This window comes from Melanaphis sacchari, unplaced genomic scaffold, assembly GCF_002803265.2.
Source record: "Melanaphis sacchari strain LSU unplaced genomic scaffold, SCAv2.0 Contig462_pilon_pilon, whole genome shotgun sequence".
In the NCBI taxonomy this organism is placed as follows: domain Eukaryota; kingdom Metazoa; phylum Arthropoda; class Insecta; order Hemiptera; family Aphididae; genus Melanaphis; species Melanaphis sacchari.
Window position 1 is genome coordinate 206843 of NW_020271306.1, and position 13251 is coordinate 220093.

Genomic DNA, 13251 nt, shown 5'->3' on the forward strand with positions numbered 1-13251 from the left:
CCCAGAATAAAATGTGTAAAAAAAATTACATAAAAGGAAATTAAATAAAACAAAAAAATGGAGGAAATTTTTTTTCTTCCGGAGTGAGGCAATTAGCACAAAACTCGAATAGAAATTAAAATTTATATCAAATACAGGTCAATGAAATCTTGATCAAGGATGGTGAATCTTATGATACATATTTTATTAATGAACATTTTACATTAAATATTAACATATGAGTCAGTCAGTAATCGTGGTAAATTTTTTTTTATGTATAAATATATTAAAGTGCCATTTTTGGGTAAAATTGGTTACATAGGTAATAAAATATTTTATTATACTATATTTTTTACAATATTCGTAACTTTTAAAAAGGTAACTATTATTGCTTACTGATTGATTACCGTGATAATTATTTGACGAAACAATTTTTTATTATTTTAACATATTTTTGTTTTTAAACACAAAATTACTACAGTTATATATTTTGCAGGAGAAGAATGTGTACAGAGTGTGGGGAATATTTTGCTTAAGCTGGTGTACATACTCTATTCGAGTGGAGTTAAAATAAAATACAAGTGAAGCTATAATATGGTATAGGTATAAAAAAATATGGGGGACGTAATTATCCTGTATTCTATGCATAAAGTTATGCAATCTATTGAGATGGTCGTTGAGTTCGCATTTATGCGGTGCAGTGATCAAGACTTGGTAGATTGATGACATCGATGTGGTGTGCCAGTATAGCTAGATGGACCAAGTATTACAATATGACATATCGTTACATTACATCTCCTCCTCTTACAGACTGCTATTTATAGAAAAAACAAGTTCAATCGATATGATGAAAATATTTGGTCTTAATTTAAGATAATTACAGTAGGTACTTCTTATACACTCGATTTGTAAGTAAATCACACTGCAGATCACAGATCGCACATAAAATGTTTATATTAATGTAAATTTATTAATGTTTACTATTTTATATTATAAAAAAAAAGACCTTTGCAAAGTATAAAAATTTCAACCGATAATCTCAATCGATGAGTTCAAACTAAACTAGATCACTGACATTACACTGCAAACGTTTTTCTATTTCAACATAAAACGTTGTCGGCTCTCGACTTTAAGATACAAGTGATAAAACATTATGTTTACGATCGCGCCATGTTATTATTTATACACTACGTGTACCTATGGCAACCATATAAATGGATACAGTTTTAAATTATTAACTTTTCTATGACACTACTATAATATACTAAAAAAAGTGCAGTAGCGTAACGGGAAAATTGCATTTTTTTTTTTCATCTAATAAACATATTATTTTTTTATTGTAGGTACATATTTTTGAACGTTTTTTCAAATGAAGTATAGTATTTACAGATTAGTAGGGTTCGAATTTAAAGGCAATATAATTAATAAAAAAAGCATTTAAAATTTCAAAAAAGGCAAAAAAACATTTAATTTGTAAAAAATGCAATTATAAAATTTATTAAAACATTAAGTAGTTTGTGTATTGTATATTTTAATTAGTTTGTATTAAAAAGAAAATTGTGTACTGACAAACAATTTTGAATTTAATATCTATGCATTAGACGTATGTTGTGTATTAAACTATCAAATCTATTAAAAATTAAACACAAAAAAGCATTTATAGGTAAAAAACCAAAAAAAGTCATTTATACATAAAACAGGCAAAAAAAATATACATCTATTGTCTTACATATTAAATGACACACATTTTTATAAAAAAATTATTTTTTTTATTACTATTATTATTTAAAAAAGGCTTTTGTCTTCAATTCAAACCCTACAGATTAAGAATGACATGGGAAAATGTGTTTGGCATGTTAATAATATATATTATATTATATTATATTATATCGTATAATGGTCGGTAATCATGACAGTCAACGTGTTAATTACTATTATCTTTTGAGTAGGTATGATCAAAATTTTATCATAATATATTATATTATTAATAGTACTCGGATATAAATTCCCTTAAAAATACATTATTTATTATATAAATTCAAATTATTATGAAAAAAGTAAAATATAAAACTTAAAAATGAGTAAAAATTAAATTAAATTTGCATTACATTGTACCTACAATAAGAGCTTCTTTAATGCTTTTAAACTTAAAAATAATCGACGGTTGTCTTCCAACAAGTTATTATATAGATACTGAAAATGTCTTGTCTATTATAAAACCAGATTTCCTGATGTTAAGTTTAAAATGAAAATAATTTATATTACGTAGTACTTTATAAAGTACTTATATTTCAGTAAAGTCAATTTTTAGTCATAATAGAAGAAATAGGTTAAAAATATTCTAAAAATTAAAAAATGCATTAAAAACGCTAAAAAAGTAAAAATTTGCTAAAATATAAAAAATTCCCCAAAAACATTTTTTGGTTAGAACACGGAGTCGAAATACTTGAAATACGTTTGTAGCTTGGAAAACATCGTGTAAGATATTCGAAAAAAATGATGCAATTATGCATTGAAATCCGAGCCCTAATTATATTAATCAACTAAATATCGTGTCTTATTTATAAATATAAATTCGATCAACAAAATGTTTGTTACCATTCAGTTTAAAAAATAGATTTGTTCAACTAACAAGATAAAATTGTCAATAATTCATGAGAATTCAATAAATTATTCTGTTTATTCATAATAATTTTGAAAAATGACAAACATTTTGTTATTTCGATTTGAGTTTATATAAAGTAGACAATACATATACATTTAAATTATAATACATAATAGTTTTGTATTATATTGGCGTAGATATAGTCAAAGGCACCCAAATAGGGGGTCAAGGGAGGGACATGTCCCCTCTGGAAAATGTTGAAAAATTGTTTACACAAGATCTACAATGAGTGAAGATAGACTTGATGGATTATGCATGATAAGCGTACATGGGGAAAAAATTAATGATAAAACGAATGAATGCATAGAACAAATAATAAATATATTTGGTGTTAAAAAAAGAAATTTACAATTTTTATTTGTAAATTAATATTTTAATTTATGTTATTAATCAAATGAAAATTCAATAAATAACTTTTATGGTTAATTAGTTAAATAATAATTATTTCATAATCGACATAATCTTCTAGTTTGATATATAAAATATAATAGTATAATATTAAATTGTACACCCTTTCCTATCTCATGGACATAATTAAAATTTTGTCCCCCTTGAGAATTTTTCTATGGGCGCCCTTAGGCATAATGTTATAAAGATTCATATACATATATAGTAACAAATAAATCAAATAAGTACTTAGTAAGTTTAATATTCAATTATAGCTGTACAACAGAAGTCGACAATGGGCGGCTCCCAAAGGGAAAAAAACTGAGCCGCAAACAATATAATTATTTTTTAATGCTGGTTTTCCGCACATACTCGTAAATACATAATGTACCTATATTTAATCTGTTTTATGATGTATTTGGATATTACGATAAGTTCATCGTTGAATCGTTTAGCGCTGTTTGCAATAATAGTTACGAATTACGATAACACAACAATTTTTATACAAATTAATATATTTAAGTTTTTATTGTACTTCGAAAATTGTTTTCAAATTTCTGGACCGCTATAGAATTGAATTGCCGACCCCTGCTATAGGTACAATATAATTATATTATCTAGTCAGGCACCCTATTTAAGTATACGAACTAGTATTTTTATAAGTATAATACTTATTATATTTTATCAATTTTTCGTGGACATATAACTTAAAAATGATTATTATCATTTTCCGACTTATTATAAATATATTAATTTGAACAACTTAAATTATTTTTAATAATTTAAGAAATCTGTATTTTATAATTTAAATTATGCAGTGACAAGTATGTAGGTACTTAGTATTTTTTATTCAACATAAATATATATATATATTTTAAAAACAATAAATAGGCTGATACTAGTGTATTAGCCTAACACTATTTATGTAAACTAGGTGCATTAAGATATGAATCGTGTATATTGTGTAAGTATTGAATGCAAATGTGTATTTTTTTTAATATTGTACAAAAACCAGTATAATATAGAATAAGTATACGTACACCAGTTAATTACAAGTAGACAAAAAATTATACACCATAATTTAATAAAATAGTTATAACTTAATAAGGAATTAATATCAGAAAACATTAAAATGTTATCGTCGAATAATTCGGCTGATTAGTAATATTTTATAAAGGCGTATTGATACATTTTTCTGTGAAACTTTTGTCACTAATGACATGAATTAAACTTATATTATAAATATTATTTACGTAGTCTCGTGTACGTACCTTTCGGCGATACTTATTAATTTCAATTAAAATTCTATTTATTTCGATCTAATAAATTTCCACTAAAAGCAATATTAAGTTTTGAAAGTAATATGAGAGCTAAATAACAAAATCCATTCGTAATTGTAATAAATTATAATTTATGTTTCAATTTCTTAAATTGTACACTCTCTCAGATTTTTGTCTAGGGTTTGAACGTCACTCGTTCTTAACAATCTTAACTCTCAATATTACCCCGCAGGACCCTCAAATATTATGTTATTTTTTGTTAATATTAATACAATTGTAAATTATTATCCATTGTAACTTGTAAGGTAAAAATACATTTAAATTATAGGTATAATTATAAAATCATGATTAGATAGTAGCTATTTTTTACGTATCAGCCATCTATTACATAATTACATAATTTTCAAGATTATTTATTTTTATAATATTTTATTATTAACAGGTGTATATGCTAATATGTATAACAAAAACTGCATGTAATTAAATAATATTATACGTTATTACACGGGAAAATAAATCGTTGACAATTGCTGTAATTTAGTCGATATTTAATAAGCTAAAACTATTCAAATTTATAAAATATAGATATCTACTTTAGCTCTTTAGTATATTGATATTAATTTTATAGGACGTTGTGGCAAAAATACATAGGTATAATTGTATAAAGAAACATTACGTAGGGAGAGCCGGTATTATTACGTAGCATGACTTCATCGTTCTTAATAACTTTAAATTTGAGATGTTTGATTTAAAAAATTATGAACTAAAAAATAAAAATATAAAGATAGTAATTATATCTATAAATAAACAATTGTAAACATCTATAAAAAAATATAATTCAATGATATTAGAAAAGTTCTACGGAAAATTTTTGGCCCCATATACGATAGACAAACGAACGAATGGAGAAAACTTCATAACGTGGAACTCCAAGGACTTTTCCAGAGGCTGAATATAGTTAGAGAGATCGCCAAGCGGAAACTAAGTTGGGCAGGACATGCGTGGCGCAAACAAGGGTACTTTAGTAAAATGGGTGATCGAAGAAGTGCCTAATGGAAAAAGACCACTAGGTAGACCTAAGTTAAGATGGGAAGATGGTGTGAAGAAAAAAGTGAAAAAGATAGAGCCTGGTGTCAAGTGGAGAGAAGTAGTGGAGGACAGGGATAGGTGGCAAAGTTTAGTGTTTTCAGGATGGTCCTAAGAGCCGTAATTAAAAAAAAAAAAAATTCAATGATATTACGATAATATTAAATTCATAATATACAACTGGTTATAAGTCCATACCTAATAAGTCCAACTTTATTTTTTAATATGTATAACTTTAACTGGTATCGGTATTTATAGATAAATATAATTTATGTAATAATTAAATATTTTGATCTCAATAGAATGGAAAAAATGGTAATTAAAATAGTAAAAATGGCAGAAAGGTATATGAAAAGTAGATAGTAAATTATAGCCATTTTTAATCAAATCAGTTTTATTTGTTAATTAAATAAAAAATAAATATTTATTCAGTTATCAAGTAATTGAACCAGTTATTTATTTAAATATTTAATTGTATTAATAAAAATATTTTCATTATGAATTTATGTAAAACTTAAATAAATAATAATATATATTATATATTATATATTTAATAGATTTAACTAAAACAATTTCATTTTAAAACCAAAAAGTAAAATATTGCACATTTCATCATAATTCTTCTTTTACATTATTATTTAAAAATCAATTAAAATTAATTTTTACGTTAGATATATATAACAATGTTATTATTATAAGTAGGTACATACATAGATTAAATATACTAATCTAAGTATATTTAATCTATGGTACATATGACATAATTATTATGGGCTTCAAGTTTAAATAATAGTAATTTTCCTAATTCTTAAAATAATTTTTTATATATTATTTATAGTTCTAGTTATTACTTTATGCCTTATAGCTTCAGATTTAAACAAGTTAGTTTTTAATGTATTATTACACATATAATGTATTTTAATTTTTGTTCTTTAAATTATTTTTTGTAAAAAAGGTTTAAAATACAAGGCTGGGCAAGTTAACGTTTTTTTTTTTTTAACTCGTTAAGTTAAGTTAGTATAAGAAAAAGTAAGTTAAGTTAAGTTAAAAGTTAACTAATATTTTTTATATAACTTCGTTAATTTAAGAATTAATGAATAAAAAAATTTAACTAAGTTAAAATTAACTTAATTAAATATTTAATTATTTTCGAATCTGTAAGAAAAATAGGTTACTTAATTTTGAATTTATGTCAAGCTCAGATTTCTGTACCCATGTAGCCAATCATGTAGTATGCTTAGCAGTATTTACCGAGGATTTAGGGTGGGCAATTGACAATCCATCCAACTCTCTCCCACTGTCCTACTCATTAAAGAAAAGGGGGGAATTAAAATGGTATAATTACACAAATTATACAAGTTCTACTATTAGCTGCTACATGTCAATATATGGTAAATCCATATAAAGTATAAACACAATCAGCATAATTAGATACAAGAGTATATGAGATACATTAACATCGAATCAGAATGACAGAGTTAACAAAGATGTTCAGAAATAAATTTTTCCCCATGAGTTATTTTAATAATTTCAAGTAATAACGTATTTCTCGGGATGTGTGGCGTATTCGTAAAGTGTCACTAGGTAATGAGTTATAGTTTACAACAAAATTAATTATTAATTAAGTACATAGACGTCGCTACCACCCGTAGTACCTACTACCTAGAGTGACTAGAACCTAGTACCTACCTATACGCGCTACTATACGTCTATATAATATCAATTATTGAAATTTTTAAATTTAAAACTATTAATTAATAATACATGCGAGTGGGTATTAGTGGTATTTCACTGGATATAGGCTATCTACAAAATTGGAAATACCTATATGTCTATTATATGTATTATATTGTGTATGTGTACATATCAAACAACCGATAATAATTATTATTTATTAATTATACATTTTCCTATTTATTTTATATGATATATATTATTATCTAATATTTCTTAAACCAATAAAATTATAAATCAATGGGTTATATCAAATTTTAAAATATAACTTAATTTTGAAATCTCTGTATATAATTAACTTGAAGTTAACATGTTAAATATGTTAAAAATTTAACTTATGAAGTTAAAAGTTAGTTTCAAAAAAAAAAATAACGAGTTAGTTAACTTAGTTAATATTAATTTAACGTTTTAACTTAATTTTAATTTTTAACTCGTTAATGCCCAGCCTTGTTAAAATACAAATGAATTTATCATGATATTTTATATAGGACCTGTCTAAGTGATTATTATCAATTTTTGAGTTGGTAATTAGAAAATATAATAAAAACGTCGAATTCAAGAATAATTTTTAGAAGCAGTTTACCAATAGCAAGGGCTGTTTTTCTTACACCCCCTTATTTAGTAATACATAAACAAGCCATTTAATCATAAAATACATATTTTTATAAAATCATGTAGCATAAAGGCATAAAAATATTTAAACATACAACAATATATAAGTATAATAGGTATCTACATTTAATAATGATAAATAGTGATACAAAATAATATAATTGTATATAATAAGAAAAATAAAATTACGATGTATATTACGACCACTAAAAACTACAATTTTATTAAATACCTAATTTTCTTTATTTCAATAAATATATTCATAAATATTAGGTTAATATTGGAGACGTCAACAATATTGAATGTTTCTGTCTTTGACTACTGCAGAGTTTACTACGAAGTCAAGAAACCAATAGGTAACTTAAATAACAAAGTGTAGTTTTGAAGTGTGAGAACTATGTCCTGTATTAGTAGGTATAAATGTATAATACCTATGTGGTCTATTTGAAATGTAGATATGTGACTATTTAGTCACAGTAAATAAATGAGTAATTTTAATCATAAATATATTTATTTAGATATATTATTAGAGTAGATATTAATGAACTAATGTATTTTAGTAATAGCAACTACTTAGTAGGTAGGTACTTACTAGTTAGTAGTTGACTAGGACACTAGGTAGTGTTTGGTTTAAAAGAAAGCTTAAATTTCTTGTTTGACCTATAACAGGTTTTTGAAATATATTTATTACAAATTAATATATCTGTTATACCTTGAAATACCCTACCTAATATACTCGTAAAATACTCAGTATGAGTTACATTACTTATATCATTATTACTGTACAATATATTCGCTACTCATATTTTTGACTTCAGCAGTTCAAAATTATAAGTTTATAAAAAAGTTATTATATAAATATTATGTTTTTAAACGATTAGATATCTATAATAAAATATAATTGTTAATAGAAATATGGTAACATCTTATACATATTGGTAAGTAGTGACTTAATCATTCATTATTTTAATAAAAACAATTTTTTAATTAAATGGAAAAAATCTATTTAAAAAAAAAAAAGTAGCTGACTTTAAAATACGACCAAAAATTTGGTAGTCATTTTCTTTAAGTGTTTCCTCAATCCTAAAATACAATTGTAAATGAAAATAGATTTTTTTTTCATTGCACACAGTATTGAAAAAGATTAACCATTCAGTTTTTAGCACTATCGATATTCGATAACGTTACCTATGCTAGGTATCATTGTATCAACCATTAAAAAAAAAATACATAGGTAGTTATTAGTTAATAATATTAATATCATGTAAAAACATAAAATATTTCTCTTTAATCATAATATCATTCATTACTATAATTATGTACTATATAGTACATTGCCATTGATTTGTGCCAACTCACGATAGATGTAAAATGTAAACAGTAAATAGTAAATACAAACTTACTGTGATAACTGATAAAGTGATAACGGGATTTTCGTTACGAGACATGTTTCATGTTTGTACGCGATCGCGTACTTTTTTTTTTTATTAATATTTATCGCTTAATCATTACGATGATTTGAATAAACTTTGATCCCCGAGTTTAAAACAAAACTGTAATTACCGGTCGTCGGGATTATCTATCGTCCATCGCTCGCGCGCGCGCGTGTGTGTGTGAATATATGTATGTGTATTCGTAAATATTATTCCAAATGTCCTGGACACGATATTTCACAGAAATCGTATTCGTACGGGTACCGGATGTGGTTTGAAACAAGTGAAATAACAATTGACAATCAATTAATCGATTTGTAACAACGATGGCGAAAGCCATAATGAACGACGAATGGAGAACCTTGTATCTGGCTCGAGCACTTTATGACGCAGTCGAGGATTGTAATATTCAGTACGTATTGTTCGGAAAATAAAAAATAATACTGTTTTGTAAAAATCTGGATTTGACTTGAGTGTGAATGCAGATAAACTGTACTACATCAATGTCTCTATCTTCAAATTGCATGGACATTTGATTGTGTAATAGTTTGGTTCATATTAACTTAATAAGCTGTTGAACTTCAGCTTTTCTATGAGTTTGAAAAGTGGTGTTTATTATTTAAATTATTATTTTTGTTTAGGCAAGTCAATACTTTGTTATCTCAGAATAAAGCTAATCCAAATATTTTGATTCCGGAGGAAGGGATGACAGCATTTCATTTAGCTGCAGGGCATGAAAACTTGGCGTTCGGAAAAATAGCGACCTCATTATTTTTACATAATGGAGGTGATCCCAACGTACTTTGTGAAGGAAATCGCACAGTTCTGCATATTGCTGTTGCATGGAATCGTTCACAGGTCGTTGGAATTTTACTCAAAAGTCCTTATATTATACCCAATCCATACATAAAAGATGAAGATAATCTCAATGTATTTAATTACGCTGTGAAATTTAGTGCATGGGAATCACTTGCTACTCTTCAATCTTATATGAAAAACTACACAAGTAAGTACAAAATATAATTTTTGCAAAGCTTATGAGATTAAATAGTTATAAATAACAGAGACCACATTTTATGATTTTTAATATACATTTTTGAGTTAAAAATTGTGTATTTCTATGTTTTACCTTAGGTAATTTAAAAAAGCAAGTCTCTGATGTAATGCAATCAAAACATATTAAAGAAAAATATCGTAGTTCTAAAAAAGCACAGAATATTGAAAAATCGATCGATGCTGAATCAACATTTGATAAATCTGATAAATTATGTACAAACAGTGGTTATCTTAATAGCAGTGAAAGTTTAGATAGCATTTCCAAATCAACATTTGATTCAGTTGGTCAAAAAAATAATAACATCGATGAATGTATATTAACTTCAACAGCTTACTCTTTTGATGATATTTTAAATAAAAATGTTTCATCAGACAATCATATTACTGGATTACACGTCAAGCGTATTCCATCTAAAATTTATTATGACGGATCTATGTTGAGTTCAATCAAATGCGTATCAGATGAATTTGAAAGCATAGAAAATATTAGTTTTCCTTCCAGTAATTTACTAAGTGATTCTGAATTATATGAACATAACGAGGTTGAATTAGGAACAAAAAATATTTTTAGCCAGGTAGAAGATACATCTTTAAGTGACAGTGATTTGATGTCAGATATATCTGGATTATCTAGTTTGAGTTCCGATGATTTTTTGACATGTACAGATACAAATTCTGAACGACAAATTCGTAATAGTGTTAATAGTGTTACTTATAAGACTGACATTGAATTGGAAGATGTTACAAAAAGCTTATCAACGACAAGTATTTATGGCTCAATAAGGTACTATATTTATTAACTGTTGTTATTTGTTTTAGATCTATAAATTAATAGGACAGCTGATTTTTAAAATTTTTATAAAACACAGTTTCTTTAACACAAAGTTTGAATCATGGACTAAAAATTCAAACAGAGTAATAAACATTGATTTTACAATGATGTGTTCATAATTATTTATCAGTTCTTTCTGAAACCCAAAAAATTTAGAAAAAATATGTTTACAATTTTTTTTATTATAAATATTTTAAATTTATGATTTAATAATTTTAATTTTTAAACAAAGAATAATAATTCTAGTTATTTTATTGTATTTTTAAAAATATTCATCAGGGCTTAAAACTTATATGTATCAATGTATATTAGTATATAATACATTGTATTTAATTAATAATATTATTTTTAAATATTTTATACTTTTTAAATTTAAAATTTTTAGCATATTTATACAACATTTTTAATGGCTTTATAGTACATTATATTGATAGCTCTAATTGTTAAAAAATATTTTAATGTTTCCATGAATTATCTTAATCGATCTTTTAATATAATAACTAATATCTTTTATTACCTATATTTTTAAGAACATTTTTGATAAATTCAATATTTTTTTTTTTAACAATATTTATTTCTACTTTGGAAATATATTTATAGTAATTTTTCTTACATATATTTTATATTGTTAAGTTTTTATTTATTTAATTAATATTAATATATTTATTTAATTTTTTTTAGCAATTCGACTTCTAAAACATCAGCTGAATTAAATAATCTAGAAGTTTCAAATATTATTAATTCTTTAGGTATGATCTAAGAATAATGTTTTCACTTTTTAGAATGTTCAGTTATTTATTTTAATTCTGTATATATTTAATATTATTTTTAATTATGATTTTACTGTTTTGCTTAGATGAGTGCAGTTGTAGTTTAGTTGAAATTTCAGATTGTGATACAGATTACATTCGTGAAAGTCTTAGGGAGTGTGGCTATCCGCCAGGACCAATAGTACCTAGTACAAAACAAGTTTATGTAAGAAAACTTAATCAAATATTACAAAAGCAAACAGAAGAGAAGCATGATGATAAGCCTATTAATAATTCATCTGGTATGTTTTTAATTGTCATTGCTTACTATAATTAATATATTTCTTATTTTTTTATTCTTTAAAAGGTTCATACAGTATGCAGTTAACTAAAGTTTTAGCTGATGATGCATGGAAAAAAACTATAAAAAGTTGGAGTATTTTGGAAGATTCCATTGTTTCTGCTAAGAGTGGTTCGTCATTTACATATTTATTATTAGATCCACGTATTACAAACAATCTACCCGTTCGAGCTAATGAAATGAATCCCATTGAAATATGGCAGACATTTATTAGATCAATATTTTACATTGGTAAAGGCACCAAATCTAGACCTAACGATCATATGAATGAAGCATTTAAGGCTTGGGTCGAAAACAAAAATCAAGATAAAAGCCGTAAAGTGTGTAGTATTTAAACATTTTTAAAAAATTTACATTAAATATAGTTATCATATTATTATATATTGAATTTTATGTTAAAATAGACTGAATATATTTTGAGCCTATGGAAGGAAAAATTGGGGGTGGTTTGTGTGCAAGCATTCCACCATTTGATGATAAAAGAAGCACATATTCGAGAGGCAGCTATGATTGATGCTATTGGATTGGACAAACTTACAAATGAAAAGCGTGGTACATACTACGATAACACAGCTCGATGGTTGAATAGCGATCGATGTAAACTTGGTTGCCATCTTTTGTATCGGGCCATGCTTGTGTTTTTAGCTGATGGTGAACGCCAACTGCGACCAGTTGATTTGACTTAATTGTTGACATACTATTCTTATTATAGTATATTTTAAAAGTTTTTCTTGAATAATAATTTCATGATTTTAGATCTAATTTTTTTTTTTTCAAGTATTAGTTTTATAGAAATTTATGTTTCTGAATTTTAATATATTTTTTATTGGTGTATTTTTGTGCCATAATAACAAACAATTATATTTTATATTTTTATTAAATTAACAATTGATTTGTGATAATTTAGTGTCTACAAACATTAGTTTGACTAGTTAAATTATAATAATGTATTATTTTTACTAAAATACTGCATTTTTTATTATATTATGTACAATAAAAACATTTTTATTTAAATACCTTGGTCAGTTTATGTTAAAAATTAAAAAAATTATACATTTAATTATACTATAATATAAA

The 13251-nt window shown here is 25.0% G+C and overlaps 1 protein-coding gene across 1 annotated transcript; it reads left to right on the top strand.

Annotated features, from left to right (window-relative positions):
• Window positions 1-8598: 8598 nt before the first annotated feature.
• LOC112598258 lies at window positions 8599-12947 on the top strand. The gene is made up of 8 exons (XM_025344662.1): window positions 8599-8681; window positions 9420-9588; window positions 9818-10182; window positions 10311-11016; window positions 11746-11813; window positions 11921-12115; window positions 12181-12494; window positions 12579-12947. The coding sequence occupies exons 2-8, from the start codon at window positions 9503-9505 to the stop codon at window positions 12858-12860; spliced, it is 2016 nt and encodes a 671-aa protein (XP_025200447.1). The 5' UTR covers window positions 8599-8681; window positions 9420-9502; the 3' UTR covers window positions 12861-12947.
• Window positions 12948-13251: the final 304 nt, after the last annotated feature.

What these genes read in the sequence shown, in the direction of transcription:
- LOC112598258 (XM_025344662.1), top strand. Translation starts at nt 9,503, where the DNA reads ATGGCGAAAGCCATAATGAACGACGAATGGAGAACCTTGTATCTGGCT. An exon ending in GTCGAGGATTGTAATATTCA is followed by an intron (nt 9,589 to 9,817) that starts GTACGTATTGTT and finishes ATTTTTGTTTAG; the next exon opens with GCAAGTCAATACTTTGTTAT. An exon ending in TTATATGAAAAACTACACAA is followed by an intron (nt 10,183 to 10,310) that starts GTAAGTACAAAA and finishes GTTTTACCTTAG; the next exon opens with GTAATTTAAAAAAGCAAGTC.